Source organism: Buteo buteo, chromosome 17, assembly GCF_964188355.1.
Source record: "Buteo buteo chromosome 17, bButBut1.hap1.1, whole genome shotgun sequence".
NCBI lineage: Eukaryota > Metazoa > Chordata > Aves > Accipitriformes > Accipitridae > Buteo > Buteo buteo.
The window spans coordinates 21,954,511-21,974,407 of NC_134187.1; the positions used below are offsets into that span (position 1 = coordinate 21,954,511).

Consider the following 19,897-nt stretch of genomic DNA (forward strand, 5'->3'; position numbering starts at 1 on the left):
TGATGTAATGAGTATTCAGCAAAGGTTGGCTGTGCTAGCCTGGGAAGCGTAATGTGAACACAGGTTGGGTGATGGTGGTAGTCCAAGATGCTTCATCCTCATGAAGGTGGATGTTGCAAGTTGCAGAGTTTGCACTGATCAGTTTAGGCTCTAGTTCATGGGTCTGTGCTGTTTCTAGCTCTCATTGAACCTGTTCTGTGATGAAGTAGGGGTATCTACCTTTCTCCTGCCAGTTTACACTGATCAAATGATACAGGATTGTGTCATGGGATACTGTAAGTGGAAGTACAATTGCTTGGGTCACCATTTGGCAGAGGAAGGGAACGTCTGTTGAATACCTTTTGAACTTATAAGCTGATGGAGCCCATGGTATAGAGTTAATAATGGCTGTACTGGTGGTAGAGTAACATAACAGCAATGAGAATAAGTAATTGTGGCAAGAATAAATCCTAGCATAGATTTCAACAGCCCCTGAGCCCCTTAACCCAACTAAAGTTAACAAGAGTTTTCTATATATTGCAGGTGTTCACATAATATATCTATGTTATCATGAAAGTGGTAGACTTTGTATTAAAATAGTTAGGAGATACTTGTCAGCCTTTTTTACAGAAAGCAGTTTTTGAATCTTTCTCTTTTTAATGACTTGAAATTTCTTTCTGCTTTTCATCTAAATTTATTCTTAGCAAGATTAAATCGGTTTTGTCTCATGCTTTCCTGTTTTTCAGCTAAAATACTTTTCTGTCTTACTCCTTTGCCTGGTAGTAGTAACCTCTTTCATCTGAGTTTTATTCTGTGAAGCTCATTTTCATTTCCTCTTGAAAACAGGCTTTCTGTTCCTGGTCATCCTGTTCCTCGTCCAGTTTTAAACATTGGTGATGAGTATTCTCAACAGTACTTAAGATGAGGCCTTACAAAATAATATTATTTTGTATGTTTCCATATGAGATACCTCTTTGTCTCATATAATTTTATTATTTTTAACCATTTTTTCTAACTAGTGCAGAGAAGTTTTTTCTCCATGCAAGGCTGAAAAAATCTTCCATCAGTATTTCACAAAACATTACCCTAAGAAACTGGCAGAAACTGTATAGAATGAAGTCAGATTTACTACTTTTTTTTTTTTTTCTGACTGTAGGTTGTTTCCCAGACTGGGGTAGAGGCTAAGAGTTATATTAAGTGAACTAGCTTATGTGCCAATAACACATTAGCAGAACTTTTGAATCTGACAGTACAGAGATTTGAGAAGCAAAATGCAGAGACAGGGTATTCAGGTTGAGATGTTAACTCAGTATGTGTAGAGGAAACATGGAGAAGCTTGTCAACATAATAAAAGATCTGCAAATCATTCCTAAATTGTCAGTTTGACCTGAATAAAACAGTGCTCAGTTCTCGTTACTGTACTGTACTTTTCAGAATATGAAGGTTATGCTTAGCATTGCATCTCAGCTTTTGCATCTCAGCTTTTGCAGTATGATTTTAGCACAGGCATTATTTGCATTAATGTAGTCTTGAACATAATAAAGCCCTTGACACTGATATAGTTTATTTGACCATTTCAGTTTGAATGAAAATTTAAATGTTTTTTGAAAAGGCAGAAAAATCTAAAAAGTAATCAGCAAAAGTACTGTTATGGAATTGACTCTTGCAAGCAGGAGGTGGATTTTTTATATCCTAAATATCAAATACATCCACAGATGCTTGACAAAAAAGGCACTTTAATGCAAAAGCTGAGTGTGCTGAAACAAAGATAGAAAGCATTCCATCAGCAGATGAAGATGATGAGCCAGCATGTTCCCTACTAGGCCAGAAACTGAGAAATAGTGAAATATTTCATACTGAATGAGCTTAATTTGCACAGTAACTTAAACTTCAAATATAGTCAGGTCTGTTTCAACCACCAATAAAACCACTGGTTTTGTTTGCTAGTTGTGACACTGTTCAGTATTGACACAAGTTGGTGAGATGGAAGCTGCTTTTAAATGGTCCATTTCCAGCTTATGTGGAAGAGGTCAAAAATACTTTTTCTGGATTTTATGAGTCTGTTATAAAAATGTATATAATACCTTGATTCCATGCATACAGATTTGCAGCTGATGATGAATTTCTTACCTGTTGAGGCTTTGGAGCAAAACTGAGAGTAGCATACCTTGTACGGAACACCTGTGGCTGACTTTGCTTTGTACTGTCTTTAACAACAGGTATTAAACATGGAATAGTTTTTTTCCAGCCACCGTTTCTTTGTTATTGGAGAACACAGTTATTAAGTTATTCTGGAAATCAGCTGGAGGGAGGACTTTGTAACACTGGAAACCTGGACAAAGTACCTAGTTGAAGTAATACATAACGTCTAGCTCTGCAGCTAATTCAGAAAATAGGGTTTGCTGAGACAGTTCCCATGGAAGTGGAAGAGGGCTTTACATTTGGTTTTGCACTCCTTCCCAGGACTGGGGTGTACATTTAGCACCGAGAGGTATTAAAGAGTGTAGTTCCTGGAATAATACAGGCCTTCCTTGATATTATCCAAGGTACCTTGAATGTTTTGAAATTGCCTTAAATCTACACCTGCTGTAACAAAACAGACATCAGGTCTTCTGGATATAGGATGCTTCTTTGCCTGTAAGTGATTGTAGAATGGAACAAGCAAACTGGTGCCCACCCTCCCTCTTCAGAGCGGGTTTGTGTAACTGATAGCACAAGTAGGCATTTGTGTGGGCATTTAAAGGGTACTGCTTTACTGCAGTGTCAGTGAAGCTTAGTTACCCCAGAAAGTCCATCCTCATTTTTTCAGTTATGAAGAAGTAATTGTTTTCAGATTTCAGTGCTGAATTTCAATACTTTGAGAATCTTAAGAAGCTTTTTTTCAGAAAGTAGACAAAGACAAGTGGTTTTGTTTACTTACCCAAAACAAGCCATAGCTAGTGGCAAAAAAACAGCTAAGGCAAGAGATTATTTGTTCTGAGCGTGATTTGCTGAATATTATGTCTCCTGACATTTGATCAGATGAGCATTATTGGAGATTAATTGGATCAATGGTGGCATATGACATACTTCAAGTATCTGTACAGAAAGATTTATGCTTATATCTGATTATAGCAGATTAGTACCTGTAGGTATAAAATGTCAAATCTGCCGTGCATATTTAGGCCTTCCCAAACATCTGTTCAGTGAGATCTGAGGTTGTTGTTTTGTGTATGCTGAGGGTTTTTTGAGGTGAGTCTACATTTAAAAAACAAAATTAAAAAGGCCATTAAGGAAATTAGTAGTTTAATGTTGATAGGACATTTGAGATTTCACTAGTAAGATTGAACAAATACTTGGTTTGTAATTTGTCCAGAAACAACTAAAATCAAATTTGTAAGTGGGTATATGTCTGTTCTGCTCTAGAAGCTGAGATAAAACCCTTTCTTCTTGGGTTAAAGGCTGAGAGGTGTGATCTAAGAATATGCAAAATGAAGCACATTACGTTGAAAAAAGAACTGATCTGTATGCTGGTGTGATTCAAGAACTGAAATTATTTTCATGACTTATAGTATTTAGGATACAGTTGGGCTACTATTTTTCTTTCTGAATGAGAGTTGCTTGGACACTTTTTTCTACGTGGGCATTAGCACATGTAATATTTTGTTGCCATACAGGACCTGAAAAGTTAATTTCTTCGTAGAGTCCCAGTGTGTAACATACTACAATATGCTTGTGCTTTAATCCCTTTTTGCCAGCCCCCACTGGCTGATGTTTTATCTTGTCTTGAGAGAAGAAAGCCATGACATCTTTTAGTTTACTGCCCTCTTTTTCTCTGTGTAATAACTCCATATGGCACTTCCTTTCATTGTTTCTCTGACTTCCATTACTTCACTTCCATCTTAAGTCTTTAAACACGGACCAGTTGTCGCTTTCCAAAGATGGTGCTGCTTCAAGGCCTATCGCCAGGCTTAGTGAATGATAAAGCCTGAGAACAGACGTTGCCCAATAAGTACCCAGTAAGTGAATCTTAACTTTATAAGGTATGTTGTTTCTGCTTATCATGACATCATAACCTAGGTAATTCGGTAATCTGCCTTAACTGTTGTGCAGCCTACCTGCAAGCATGAACACAACACCACCTTTTTGGGTCTGAGACCCAACTTTGAGCCAAAGTTCACATTACCTAAACAATATTTGTTACAAACTACTGACGAATAGTAAAGCTTCAGAATTCAAATATCATCAAAGCATGGACTATTAATTGCATTAAACTTCTACATCCATAAAACATTAGAAAGTATAAGTATCCAGTGAACTATACCTAATGAGGTCTTAATCTCCAAGATGCCAGTTTTTCAGAAGTCACATGGAATAAGTTACTGTATCCATCATGTTTTTATTATTGCACGTGGTCATCAAGTGGATATTTTGAGGCAATGTTGTTTCAATATTTTATAACATCACTCTGGAAATATTTTTTTCTTTATTTACATTCTAGAAAGTAAATAAGCCAGTCCTTTTTAATAAAGGAATTACATCATGTATGCAAGAGGTTTTTAAATTTGAAGAAATATTCAAAGTGGTAGTCATATCCTTTGCAAGCCATATATTTTCTATTTCAATAACAGAATACTGTTTTCTTTTGCAGTTTTCATCATTTTGATTGCTTTCTAAACTCTGATTTGAAAAATTAGTTGTAACAAAAAAATTTTTTGTTGTATGTGTGCATGTAGGTAGTAATAAACACACAATTATGTACTTTTGTAGCTTTATTTCTTTACATCCTAGAGTATTTTTTCTGTGTTTTCAGAGGTAATCTCTGCATTTTTTACTGTTATCATAACATAAATGAAATAGTTTCCATTGTTTTGTTTCTAAGGAGACAAGTTTAGTCAGATACATACATGCTTTCAGACAACGGAACTATTTCTAAGATTGTCTTAGAATATCAACCGAGTGTGCCTTCAATTGTTTCTTTGTTCTAACTCATTAAAGTATGACTCATTAGAATTATTATGATCAAAACCACCATTAATTCACATATCTTGAATTTAAAACTAGTACTCATTCTTGTTTTAAAACTACTTAAAAGCAATTACAAAATGTAGTAGAGATATAAGGCATGAGTTCCTTAAAATTAAAGGACTGAACAGCTTGCAGGAAACTGGCATGTAGGAATAATTAGTGGTTTCCTCAAAAATCCAGCACTGAGCCTTACATCTTTCTTCCACACACTCCCTCTCAGTTCCCTTCCAATGCTTCTTTGACTGTCCTTGACACAATTCACCTAAGAAATAAAATCTCTGTGGGGCATAACTTTCTGTTCATAAGTTATTTCATAGCTACTGTTTTACATAATAGTTCAGAAATAGACATAAAATATAATGGAAGCCAAGAGGATAAGTTTAGATGTAGTAAAAGGTAGATACTTCCCAGAATGATTGATCACATATAACCAAGACATGGGATTTGCCTTGTTCTTGAAAAAGGTGCTGTATCACTAAGACTATTAGTAGTTTCAGCTTCATAATTCTTTGGAGAAGAGAGCTGAAGAATTAGCATTATATCAGACAACATGCCATCCAGTTTCTCTCTTCATATTGGTCGTACAGCACACAATTAGTGCTTTGACTTCAACCTAATTAATGCTGTTCTCAACTGTTTTCTAAATTAATATCAACAGGTCAGTTTTAGGCCTGTTTCTGTAGTCTCTTTGAAATAACTGCACCATTTAATTCATGTGCTGGTATTTCTTCTTATGGTCAGGGAACAGATAAAGGCGCTAATCACAAAGACATCTTTATTTTCCCTCCTAACTTTGCATCACTCTAGTCTTCTGTTTGCTAGCTTCTTTTTTTTTTTTTTTTTCGTCTTCGGTAACCTTGGAACAGGTTCCATTATTGTACACAGAGACTTCTCTCCTTTCGAAACCTACTAATACTAAAACAGTTTATAAAAACTGATCACTTCTTTTTGGATTAATGTTTGTCAAACTAATAAGTAACTTCTGCGTTCAGTATTGTATTATGTTGAATTCTAATATGGCTCTGGGTTTAGAGTTCTGGGATTTGGTATACATCCATTCATATTCAAAATCTGTATCTTTTTATATTGAAGTTTCTTTAAATTATGTGCACATCCCCTTTATTTTCATTTCTCTCAATCTTCATTGTTAGTTTTTCTAACTTCATTATCATTCTTCCAAATGCATTTGACCCCTAGCTCTGTGTTGTCTAACTTTATCACCTATTCTGCAGCTTTGGTTCAGCTTAGCCTTCAGCTAAAAGGGTGGCCCCACTATGTCACTAATACCTCTCCTGTTCTTGTACCTCAGCTTTCTGTGGCTTCCAGTTCCTCCAGTGTTCTCTGCTCTCCTTCCCCTTCCATTTTTTCTTTGCCAATTTCTTCATTCATGGCTATGTCTTCATCAAAAAATCTGTTCTGACAGTCTCCTGTGCTGATTCATCCCAAATATTTTTTTCTTATTTTAACATTCAGAAATAAATCCATGATGTCCACAAAATGAGCTCTCTGTTCCTTCGGTTCTGTCACCCTTCTATTAAAACAGCTCTGCACTTAATGGTAGAGTGTGAGAAGTCAAGTTACTTACAGGCCTCTTACCTGATGTTAATATTCTGTTTACTTATTTTCAAGAAAAATTAGGTTAAATTGAATAGATGTGGAGAAGAATTAAGTACAATGAGTGGAGCAAGGAGTCATTGATATGAGGTAGCTAAGTTATTTTTAGTGTAACAGACTGAAGGTTTAAAAAACATTTTTTTACTATAAAAGCATAAGGAAGGTAAATCCCAAGAAAGAAAGGTTTCAGCCAAAGGCCAATGTTGACAAAAAATTAGAAGTAAACTAGTAGTGAATTACTTGAAGCTGGACATTAAGAAAGCTGTCTTACCACCTGGGGGAGTATGACTCTGAAACAGCCTCCCCAGATGACTAATGGGGGCAAAAAGAGGAGTGGCCAAAAAGTTGGTTTAATGTCTGGCAACACACCAGACTCCAACTTAAGGCTCAGAGAATGTGCTTTATGTAGTTACATGCTCCCAGTCTCACCTGGATGGAGGTCTTCTATTACTAGACCATTCTTCAGGTCCTAGCCAGTGTCTGTCCGCCCTCACCAGTCCATACTGGATATTTTTCAGGAGGATACTGATACAGGTATGATGGTTCTACTTGTCCTCAGCTCATATCTTCTCAACTTTATAGTTTTCACAGATGCAGAAGATTCTCATTCTCATTGTTTTATCCCCTGTCTCTCTATTTGTCCCAGTATCCATCCTAAATTGTCACTTCTTTTTGACCCTTAAACTCTCAATCTCATCCAGCAATATCTCTTCCCAGTGTTAGCATCTCATACTCTTTCATCTTATAAAGCCCATAGTTGATCATATTGCTGATACCTAATCTTCTTTTATGTTGTTGTTTGGAGTTCTTCAGTACTGTGCTGGATCCTCTTTAAAGCAGTTTCTCTTGCATCCCGTTCAAGCCATTGGCTCTATCTATGCTGATAAATTAAACGTTGCCAGGGAATGTTCTTGGGCACTGAAACTTTATAATTTGTTTCATTACATTTTTAGCAGGTTCCTGGTATGATTTTGATCTGGGAAAGGTAGTGGGCTGTCCTTTGGAAGTAGTTGTAGTTTGGAAGTTAGCATGTGCCAGAGACTGTCCCAGTGGTCAATATGAATGAAGCTACTCTGATTTGGAGACGTGGAGTTTAATAGCATGCACAGGGCCAGACTGGCAGTTGGCCTTGGTACTGCTCCATTCACTAATGTAAATGTTACAGTTACTTCCATGTCTCTGGTGACCTCTTTATAACCACGTATTAGAAATCCCATTACATCCTCCCTTAACCTGGTAATAGATTAATTGTCATCTTCTGTCTTCTTTGGTAATACTTGTGCTCCCTGAATTCCATTGCTGGGCTCTCTCTGTAATTGCCTTTATATCTATGTTTCCAGTGTGTCACTGCGAAAGTGTCCTTATCAGCCCTCTGTTTTTCTGTTGAGATCTCCCAGCTAGCTATCCTTTGTCCCTTTTCATTTGCTAGATAACATTTTCTGCAGACAACTCATAACTACCTTTGTTCCAGATCCGTCTCTTCCTGCCTTACTCTGGTACTCCTTTGTTAACCAATTATGAATTCAAGCTAAAAATGATCAAATAGAATCTGAAACTGCCTGTTGCTGACCACTGCAGAGCATGTATGAACTTCAAGTTGAATTTCTTTAGAAGTTCTCACTTTCTGAGCAAGGAGTCCAATAGATTGTTTTCTGAATACCATTTCAAAGATGTAGCCTTTTCTTTGCATCTCCACTTTTGTCCAGGCTTTGGTCCTGTTATGATTCAATTGTTGCAACATCCTTCTTTCTGACATTTGCAAATTCAATATTCCTTTACTCATCTAGATTCAGTTCTTGCTTCAAACTTAATTTCCTGCCCTATCACTTTGCCTATTCTTTACATTCCTCCATTGACTCTCAGGTTAAGTATGTCTTTGAGTTCGAACAGAACCAAAAGCACTCCCTGCCAGATCCAGCTTTCGTCCCATTCTTGTGAGTATTACAGATTGAACTTAGTGATTCACCTATGTACTTCAAAGCCATTTCTCGGCCTGCCTTTAGGCATCATTGTGGCCCAATGCTGCTGCGTTCCTCAAGTCAAAATTTTAGCTCTTTAGTTCTTACTATCATGAGCCCTAGCACGAATTCAGAAGCTATCCCTGTCATTAGTAGTTACCCTGGTGCCTTCAGAATTTACTACATGCTATTTCCTTTGCCCACCCCTTGCCTTCCACATTCTAATGCACACTGTGCTGGATCCAGCAGAAAATGTATCTGTGGCGCTTGAAGTTCCTACCCAAAATATAGCTCAATGAGCCTGAAGTCTGAATGCCTGAATATATGAAGGAGGAGGAGCAGGCAGCAGTAATCACTGTAGGAACTGGACTGGTTCAAACCCCTATTAACAGTGAGTGCAGAAGCTGCATAACTGTTGCTGACTGGATTTCGTTTTCCTAGTTCCACCCTTAAATCTGACTTTGACTGTAATGCAGTAACTCGCATCCACCTCAGAATTAACATTTGTTGCTCTTATTCTATGCTTCACCTGTCCTGCAAGGATCTAATGTTATGTTTTAGTTTCCAGATATAACTCTTCATCGGTTGAGGAGCACAGCAAAACCAGAAATACCTGTAAGATATTTACTCTTGCCACTTAATGCCTCATGTCATTGCTGATATTGCTTTGTCCACCAATGAATCTTTCTCTTCAGCCCCTTACTTCATTAAACTCTGATCCTCGTCTTAACCCTAACAGTAGCTCAGTTGCTCTGTCAGTCCTAGGCTAAACTGATTTGTTTTTGCAAAAAAGAACAGCCATCCTAGCTTCTCAGGGGACTGCTAGTGAGCTTAGCTTTCTATTACGTATTTGAATTCCTGCTTTCGGCCTAGCTTTATCATCACAATGCATAGTTGCCCTTCTGTCATGGGGGGAAATTAAAAAATGAGAGAGGGGTTCAGATCACTTAAAGAATCACCTCCAATTGTATTAGCAATAGAAAAATCATTTAATAGAAATTCGTATAAAAGTGCGACTTCACAGGATTCGTTGGCAAGGTTCGTTCTATTACTTAGTACATGGATAGAATCCACACAGGAAAATTAAATCAGAATCAACCTAAACTTATGTGTATATAGGAACTGAAAACATAATAGGGTAAAAGGAAATGTGGGAAAGGGTAAGGGACACCATCCTGTTGAGTCATGAGGTTCAGAGAAGACCCCCTTGCTTTCTAAACTCCTGTTGGAGTCTAGGTGTGACTGGATTGACTCCTAGTCCCAGACTTAGTCAATGGTTTATATCTAAAGGGATTACAAGTATAATAGCAGCCTAAAATTCATTAACAGCTGAATAAAAATCATGACAGTAATTTAAGTATAAATTTTAAATTACTTCTATTATACTTGCTGTAACTTACTTACTATAGACTATTCAGCTTAGTGCACACACCTGCATAAAGACACTAAGAGAAATACCTATAAGAGAATAAGAGAGAGAAAAGAGGTATACCTGTTAAAAATTCCTCTCAAGGTCAGTGAAAATATTCACATCAAGTGCTTCGGCATTTGTCTCAACAGGCAAAAGGTCGAGCCTCAAGGAGTGGAGAGAATCAGCCCAGGTCGTGTCGGCTTTCAGCAGCAGACCTCTGATTTTCGCAAACAGGAAAGTTTGTGAGCTCTCAGAAGCGTCCCACTCGGAGGGAGATGCTAGTTGTAGCCTGCTGCAGTCCAGGAAAGCTCAAAGGGCCTCATTTAGTACCACTGTTCATAGGTTCGGGAGATGATTCACTTTCGTCATTAACAAATTTCTAGAATCTCAGCTGCACTGGAAAATTCTGAGACTGTTGGAGAATAATTCAAAACATAGATATGGGATGCTCCAGGTTTGTCAGGGGAGGATTGTAATGTCTCAAGGTTGTTATGAGAAAGAACTGGCTGCAATCTCTACTCCCGTCCTGCTGCCTTCAACAGGGAGTGAAGTCCTTGAGACGCACAGCATATCTCCTTGTCTTAGCTGTGTCAGTGTTCCTGGCACAGTCGAGGGTCGCTTAACTGCCTGACTTATTGCACTTATGCTAAGGCCTAGCAAGCCTTCCCGAGTTTGTAAATTTACCTGGAGAGGTTGAAAGAAATGCACCACCACACATCCTTACTAGACCAGCAGTTAAATAAGTTCTTTCATTATAATTATTAGTTAAAACTCAGTAATGGCCATGCACCATTCAGCCTGAACCCTAATCTTTGCTGTGGGAGAAGACACTTTTGCAAGAACTGTGACACGGTAAGACTACTTAGTTCATATAGCTCAAACAAAAATCAGGATCAAAGTGCTTTATTAATTCGTTAATGACAGATAATTAGCTAGTAATCTGTGAAGTATACATTCAGGATCAATTTGAGCATTACAGCAAAGAAATCACAATATTAGACAACTGCAAAAAGTTAATAAACACCTGAGGTTTCTAAATGCAACCTCCAGAGTTTCAATTGCACTTCCAGGTATGCATGCATATTGAGTGTTATGTATACAAAGCTTTACATTCATGCACCTCCCCTCTCACAGGTAGTATGAGGAGTCTATTCTGGCAGTGCAGGTTCTCCTACTTGCACAAACCTTTTGTTGGAGATGTGCATATTGCAGCTCTGTGTGTGCTTGTGCAGCTCCCTACAACCCACTGATCCATATGTTGACAAGAAAGCCCCACCACGAGGTCAGATATGCACAAAGAGATGTGAGTGCCTACTAGGTGCACCCCATGCTGGCGCTCCCCTAGCTGGGCACAGGCTGGTCACAGTGTCTGACAGGGAGACTGCTCTGTTTGGCATAGACAGAGATGATGCTGGCAAAGTGACTTCCATTTGTATCAAATTGTCGTGAAAGGGAGTGGTTTGGACCACTTAAAAATCACTTCCAATGGTATAAGCAAAAGAAAAATGATTTAATAGGAATTCAAATAAAAGCGTGACTTCACAGAATTCGATGGCAAGGTTCACTCTATTACTTAATACATGGATGAAATGCACACAGGAAAACTAAGTTAGAATCAGACTAAAATTAGTTATACAGAGACTAAAACTGCAGTAAGTTAAAAAAGATAAATATACAATGAAAAATCAAGTTAGAATTGATTTCTCATGATTTGTACAGAGATGGGGAATGTAAAAAGGGTAAGGGAGACCCTCATGTTGAGTCACGAGGTTCAGAGAAGACCCCCTTGCTTTCTAAACTCCTGTTGGAGTCTAGGTGCGGCTGAATCAACTCCTAGTCCCAGACTTGGTCAACAGTTTGTATCTAAGGGATTATGAGTGTAATAACAGCCTGAGATTCATTCAGAGTTGAATAAAGTTCACAACAGTAATTTAAGTGTAGATTTGAAAAGCAATAACTTGTAATGTACTTGCTATAGAATATTCAATTTAGTACACACCCATGCATAAAGGCACAAAGAGATATACATAAAAGCAAGCAAGAGTGGTACACCTGTTAAAAATTCCCCTCGAGTTCAGTGAAAATATTCATATTGAATGCTTTGGCATCTTTCTTAATGGGTGAAGGGTCGAGTCTCAAGGAACGGAGAGTATCAGCTCAGGTCCTGTCAGCTTTTGGCGACAGACCACTGATCTTCACAAACAGGAAAGTCTGCGAGCTCTGAGAGGTGTCCCACTCGGAGGGAGGTGCTGGTCGCAGCCCACAGTGGTCTGGGAGAGCTCAAAGGGCCTCACTTAGTACCACGGCTTATAGATTCGGGAGATGATTGACTCTAGTCATCAACAAATTACTGGGATTCCAGCTGTGCTGGTACCGTTTCACCTGAGTTATGATTCAGATGAGGAATACTCTGGGGCTGTTGGAGAATGACTTAAGATTCAGATATGGGGTGCTCCAAGGTTGTCAGGGGAGGGCTGGGATGTCTCAAGGTTCTTGTGAGAGAAACAGTTTTCTCTACTTTCGTTTTTTTTTTTTTGTTACCCAACAGCAGGAGTCCTTGAGTTGGTCCGCATGACTCCCTGTGTTAGCTGTGTGAGAGTCGCTGGTACGGTCAAGGGACACTTAACCACCCAACTCACTACACTTATGCTAAGGCCTAGTGAGACTCCCTGTGTTTGTAGATCAGCCGAGAGAGGGGGAAAGAAGTGCACCACCACAGATTACTGCTGTGCCAGTCCAAACTCTCTCCCTGCCAATTACAAATTTGCATGCTGCTTTTATATTTCAAGGTAACTTTGTTTCAAAAGTCTCTTTGAAGTTTTTCATCAAATCACAGAATGATTGAGGTTGGAAAGGGCCTTTAGAGATCATCTGGTCCAACCTCCCTGCTCAAGCAGGGCCACTGAGAGCCAGTTGCGCAGGACCATGTCCAGATGGCTTTTGAATATCTCCAAGGATGGAGGCTCCACAACCTCTCTGGGCAACCTATTCCAGTGCTCAGTCACCCTCACAGTAAAAGTGTTTCCTGATGTTCAGACAACATCTCCTGTGTTTCAGTTTGTGCCCACTGCCTCTGGTGCTGTCATTGGGCACCACTGGAAAGAGCCTGGCTCCATCCTCTTTGCACCCTCCCTTCAGGTATTTATAGACATTGATGAGCCTTTTCTTCCCTAGGCTGAACAGTCCCAGCTCTCTCAGCCTTTCCTCATAGGAGAGATGCTCCAGTCCCTTCATCATCTCCATGGCCCTTTGCTGGACTCTCTCCAGCATGTCCATGTCTCTTTTGTGCTGAGGAGCTCAGAACTGGACCCAGTACTCCAGGTGTGGCCTCACCAGTGCTGAGTAAAGGGGAAGGATCACCTCCCTTGACCTGCTGGCAATACTTTGCCTAATGCAGCCCAGCATACTGTTTGCCTTCTTTGCTAGAATGGCATGTTGCTGGCTCGTGTAAAGCTGTTGAATCAAGCTAATGGTTGTCTTCCTCTGTAGCGCGTCCATTTGGGGCCTGATAATAGTCTTCCTTTTTAATACGATAATTTGGGGCAAACATCCTTCAGGCAGTTTAGTATAATCAATATATGTACACACACATTATTCACACTCACAGTCACATCTGAGCAGGTGGTGTTGTCCAGACCTGCTATGGGTGGCCATTAAAATCTTCTATAAACTCTTTATTGTTGCTGGCACCAACTATCATTTTTTACTCAGAGATTTGCAGGACCCAGTAATTAACCTAGTTCTTCAGCCTACTTTGGATTCTTTCCTGAACTCTTAATTATAAACTCAATACTAATCCTTTCCAAAGAAAAGCCCAGTGTCCCATAACAGATAAAGAACTAAGATTTCTGTCTTGTTTACTGTCAGTTACAGCTCTCATCCTAAACCTATGAGCAATACCCAAGGCTTTCAGTACCTCTGAACACTGTACTAGTGTTAATAAACCTTTTTGATATTTGATATATTTGTTTTTGAAAGCATAGATGTTTGCATCTGCCTAGATCCATTAGTTGTTTTCCATCGTTTGGTCTGTTTGTTGGTTTTCTCTTACTTCTGCTGTACAAACAAGATTCATTTGGTTGCTTAGTTTTCTAGGTCTCCGTTTAAACAATGAGAACTCTATTACAGCTTTTCTGTAAGCTGATGCTTTTTGGTGGGGCTTTTATGCCAGCACTATACAACTTATGTCATCTCTGATGCTGGAGACTCATCTGACTTTTAACATTTTGTGTGATAGTTCCAGTCACTTCTCTCTACTTCTTAACAAAATACAGAGAAAGTAGAAGTTTGTATGTTAAATGTGTTGCTCATTCAGATGGCTTTTTAAATAACAAAAACTATAGCCATGCATTCTAAAGGTTGCACCAAAAAAAATTTAGTAAGATAGAGAGACTATTCAGTTTCAAGGAAAAATATATCTACCTAGACGATCACATTTTCATATGATATGTTGCAATCCAATAGAAGCAATGTTGCAACCTTCCAACTTCAAAAGAAGCCAGGCCCACAGTCCATTTACCAAAGTAGAGATTTAGCTGAAAGCACATAATATATGAGCAGTTAACAACAGGATTACCCTGTCAGTCATCAGTACCCTTGATCAGATGGCTCGTTGGCAGTGACAATTGAGTCACAGAGTCCTTTTTCATAAGCTCTTTAATACGGTTTAGATGAACCCCAAACCAGCAGTAATAGTTTGTTAGTTCGCTTACAGTATCTACTATATAGGTGCACACATGACCCACAAAATCATCCTAGCTCTCTAATTGCTGACAATTAGCAAATTTTGCAAAGTGGATGTTTAGCAGTCTCACCACTAACCTCAAGCGCATGAAACTTATTTCAGTTTTATTGCTGTGTCAATGGCCAAAAGCAGCACTTCACAGTTTTTATATAATTATTCTGCAAGCTCTTTAGCATCAGACATTCAGAGCTAGGTGATATACACATCTATGCCAGTAAAATTAAATTTGGGACCCACAGCTGGACTGTTCTATTCTGTCTTCCAACTCAGATTTAGTTTTTGAAAGCATAATAAGCCGAACCCAAAATGATGTAAAATGCCTTTTCTTCTCTAAAAACCAGTCTTAGAATCAGCCTATGGGTTTACTGACACTTTATACATTGGCTACATGTGCTAGTAAATTAAACAGTGTGAAGGCATGGGCCCAAGCGCTATAACTCAGTTACCTATGTGATTGAGTTGCTAGAAAGTTCCTTGGTGTTAATCTCACCTAGCACTTTCCCAGATAATTAATCCATAGATGAGGTTTAGGAGTTACTCCAGTATAGAAACCAGTAGGTAGTTTGGCTGTGGCTCTCCTCTCTGGATGGTGAGCATTTACTAGTATATATGTGGCCAGTCTATGCCAGTTGGCCTCAAAGAAAGGCTCTGGCATTCTTCAGCCAATTAATAGAAATGTAGCCCCTGTATCTGTTCTGTAGCAATTTTCTAAAGAATGCTTTCATTCTGCGGTAAATGTGCTGTAATTAAAGATAGTTTTATCACTCTCTCCTTCAGTCTGGGGCTGGTACTGCAGCGCACCCAAGAGGCCATAAATTCATTCTAGTTTATACCTCATCGAGTCCTTAATCCATAGCAGTAGTCCTTAGCAAAAGGTTCAAGTCATTATGGCATGTAAAGATGAATAAAAATGAAAGGATATTGTGGTCAGAGCAGTTTGTTACCAAGCATATGCCATACCCATCTATGCTAGAGCATTAAATATGTATGCTGGCTGCTGCACTAATTGATCTTCAGCCAAAATTTATATATTTCTGTTTTGACCACTGTGTTTGTAGAAGTGTGCTGTGTGTATTCAGATACCATTAATTAAGGATTTTCCACAATGTAATTTGTTTTTATTCCAGTGTGCATACTTATAAATCTCAATTATTTCAGTATCATATGCTGTATGTAGCACTGTAGCACCATCTTGTGTGAGCTGCAAATGTGGTTTCTATATATGCATTCAGCCATCTTCATGTTAACTATAACAATTTTATTTAAAACCCTTTTATGTAAAACTGAAATCGGGAAACAAGAATTTGAAATAGCTCCCCCTTATAATATGTGGTAGAATTCATAACAATGTATTCCTTTAAGATAACTATTTGTTAGGATGATCCAAATAAATATGAGGCATGGGGTGCTGCAATCTGGAGGCAATAAATACGCATTTTATCTGTTTTATGCTACAAAAATACAGAATTAAAGGACAGAGATTAGAATCTTTATGAGAAATAAAATGAAACTGTAGTATGAGAAAGAGCTGCTAGGGAAAATTAAGTAGGAGTTGTTATGAAATAGCTGATGAATAAAGCTGGAAAATGTTTTTAAATTATAGCAGGTAGCACATGGGGCAGGGACACAGAACTCAATGTTCATAATCAGCTGTAGTGCTTTGTGGTTTCTGTATGTTTGGAAAGTTACACATGCACAGGGGCAAAAAGTGGGAAGGGAAATGCATGAAACAATCTTGTTCATATGACAGAGCAAATTATTGGAGGCATGATTGTGGTGCATTGAATGCACTCCTACACTTTAATATCTCACACGCACTTCTTTTGTTCCACCTTTTCATGCTTTAATTTGTGTCTAGATTCCCTTTGGTTTTCTTCCTACTTTTACTGAGCCGATTTCAGTATACTCAATAGTTTTCTGTAAGAGGAATTATAGTCTTACTCTTAATGCAAGTTTGGCCATGGAGGAGGTAGCTATTACTTGCTGCCTTTGCTACAAGTCCAGCATATTAAAGTGGTGGTGACAGTTCTTCTCTGTACGTTCTTCTTGAATGTAACGAAAAGAAGCTTTCACCATCACTTTCAGCACTTTCAGTCTCTTCTTTTGTGCTGTCAATTATCTAATTTTTCCAAGTATATTAACATAGTTTGGACAGTTATAAATACATAGTAACTCTAATTCTCCTTGAGTGATTATCCATTTGAACATTTAGGTGACGGAAACACATATGGTTAAGAACTCAAAGTATAAGAATTTATAGTCTTCATTGTAACTTATAAAATGCACTTTTACCCATGCGTGCTACCTGAATGTAGCACAGGGGTAAAACACACCCCCTCTTCCTTTTTATATGCAATTGTGTCATAACTGTTTTCATGCCTTAGCACCTAAAGAGTCCTGAGCCACAGTATTTTCTTACTGTTATTCTATTAAAACTAGGAGTAAAAAGTTCAAGTGTCTTTTATTTTTGTGGGTTTTGCTGTGATATCCTCAATCAAAATATCTAGCTTCAAATCACACTTTGTATGGGAACACAGCATATCATTCTGACTGCTTCAAATGCTTGAATTCTTGGAGGAAGATCATGTAATTGCTGAATACTCAGTCTGTCAGGGTTTCAAGTATGAAAGTAAAAAAAGGTATTTAGAAAAGTTGTATTGCTGCCTTTTTTTGGTAGGAGTAACTGGTAGAGATGAGGACCTGATAAACATGGGTATTCTTGTCTGGTTTTGTTTTCACATCAAAAGAAATAGTGGTGTGTGACTTCAGATCATGAATATAGATATCAGGGGAGAGAGACTGTGTGATCAAGGAAGACAGCATTTGACTTCTCTGCAACCAACACTCTCCGAGCTCATGGCCAAATAATTTTGTATTAATCTTTGATGATTGCTACAAATACAGATCACAAAGGGAAAGAACTGGCCTATGGAATGAAGATATATATTGACAGATGCTGGGGAAAAAAAATCTATGCTGTTTATGCATACATTTGTAGTTCATTATTCTTCTCTGTCTGTCCTGATTTGGCTACAGTTTGTATTTTGGAGTCTTGGGGGAAGAGGAGTTTTCCTCTTTCTTTTGAAGTGATAAAAGCAACTAGAAGAAAAGTTCTGTGGGTATCAGTTGTTGACAACAGACTGCCAAAAAAAAAAGTTGTATCAGTGCTTCTCTGACCATCCTTTCTAGCTCTGCACTTGCAATGTGTAGACTACGAAGAGCTTGGGTTTCCTCTTTTGCAACAGTTTTGGCAGCAAGCAGGTGCAGCTAATGCTAAAAGCCTTTAATCTTGCATGCTTGAGCATTTGTGCAGCCATCATGTCCATATGAGCAATACATCCTGAAATCTCTCCACCTGACAGTGTAAACGTCTTCATTATTTCCTCTTAACTAGTCTTCCATTGCATCTTCCATTTTTCACTTTTAGGTGCATTCATGTGAGAGATTTAACTGTTTTCTAAATCAACGTTAAACAAATGCAACTACCTTGTATAGTTCAGACAGTTAAAGGAATTGAGAGCAAACATAATTATTAGCAAACTGAAGTTATTCGCTTGGATTGGAAGTTCAATAGTAACAAACATTGAGATATTGGCTAAAAAAGTGTCAACACTGTCTCTGACCGTATGAAGCATGTAGAAAAAATTGCTGATCTTTATTTTGTGTATGGAGGGTTTTTTTCATCAGTGTTTTATATGCTCAGATAAATTATTTTGGTGTCTTTGTCACTGTTTTCTACTGTCATTTAAGAATATTGTATTTAAGTACTTACTGTATGTGCAGTTCGGTAATTTCGTTTTTGTTTAATTTCTTTCACTTCAGGTAACTCTTGGAGTAATCCAGTAGAAGTGACAGCACTTTATTCATTCGAAGGACAGCAGCCAGGTGACTTGACTTTTAAAGCTGGAGACAAAATCACAGTCACAACCAAAACAGATTCCCAGTTTGACTGGTGGGAAGGAAGAATAGGAGGACAAACTGGCATCTTTCCGGCCAATTATGTTGCCATAAGTAACAACTAAATTTGTATAGGAGAAAATGTTGAAGCAGTAATATATTTACACTGAAAAATATATTTTATCTTTTCACATTTTAGTAAAATGAGATTCTTGATCAAGACTATTCTAACACAAAATTGAAATATATTAAATTAACTTTCCCCTAAACTTATTTCGTAAATAAACAGTAGGCAATGAAGTATTATTTTTGAGCAGTTTGCAATATAAAAAGTACTCCAGTTTGTGTCTACTTTCAGTTCTGTCTTGCTATATATATTTATTTTTTACATGAGGGAAAAATTACAATTTAAAAGTAAGCATGCTAAAAAAATGCTGATTTCTATTAAATTATAATTTATGGTCTCTTTCTATAATAAATGCTCTCAAATTTGCTTCAAACCATCTCTGAGTTGGAGTTCTTTACTTTTACTAAACACAGATTTTTTTTCCAGGTATGGCAGAAGAAATTACCTTTATACTTGGTTTTAAAAATCACTTCAGGCATTGCAGTTTTTGTTAGTAACTACTTTAGGGCTGGTCCCCAATGTTTGTCCTTGTTAGGCATACAAAGACCTTTTTTTTTAAACAACTCAGTTCAGCCTCTCTGATAGTTTGTCTTATGTTGCCCTCATCTTTGAAGAATTTAAGCACTTCTGAAAGTTTGTTTAATAAAATGCATGAATAGTCCCTCCCAGAAAATATATAGGCTTATGATATCCCTTGATTCTTATAGGAACTTGTTCCACAAATGGAAAACAAGATAGAGAAATCTCTGCCTGGTTCACAAGTGAGCTTGCACAACTCTTCCTGCTTCTTCCCATTTAAGATTTTTTTAATGTTTAATCTGTAAGGAAAGAGCAACATAGAGTAAATTACAGCGTAAATAGAGTAAATTATTAACAGTAAGATAGGGAAAATATTTCTGTGGCATATATATAGTAGTAATGTATGGCACTTTTTCTCAGATTTCAAATTAATTTTGAGTATTTTTGTAAATCAACTTCATTTTACGACTTGAAAGTTGATGTGACAAATCAGAGCAGAGGTGATATTGAGAGTTGGAGTTTTTGAGAACCAGTTTAGTTTCCTTCTCATTGCTGGATATGCTGAATTTGCCTCTTATATGGAGTTAATGCCAAGATGATAATTATGCTTCTTCGGTCTCAGCTTTTCCCCACTTGAAAAT

The 19,897-nt window shown here is 37.9% G+C and overlaps 1 protein-coding gene across 2 annotated transcripts in view; it reads left to right on the forward strand.

Annotated features, from left to right (window-relative positions):
• The window catches only part of SH3YL1 (SH3 and SYLF domain containing 1), a 52,810-nt gene extending 33,705 nt beyond the window's left edge, over nucleotides 1-19,105 (forward strand). For both annotated transcript variants that reach the window (XM_075049221.1, XM_075049222.1), the window contains exon 10: nucleotides 18,536-19,105. In XM_075049221.1, the coding sequence (XP_074905322.1) occupies nucleotides 18,536-18,735 (200 nt within the window). In that variant the 3' untranslated portion in view covers nucleotides 18,736-19,105. The remainder of the gene's footprint in view (nucleotides 1-18,535) is intronic.
• Nucleotides 19,106-19,897: the final 792 nt, after the last annotated feature.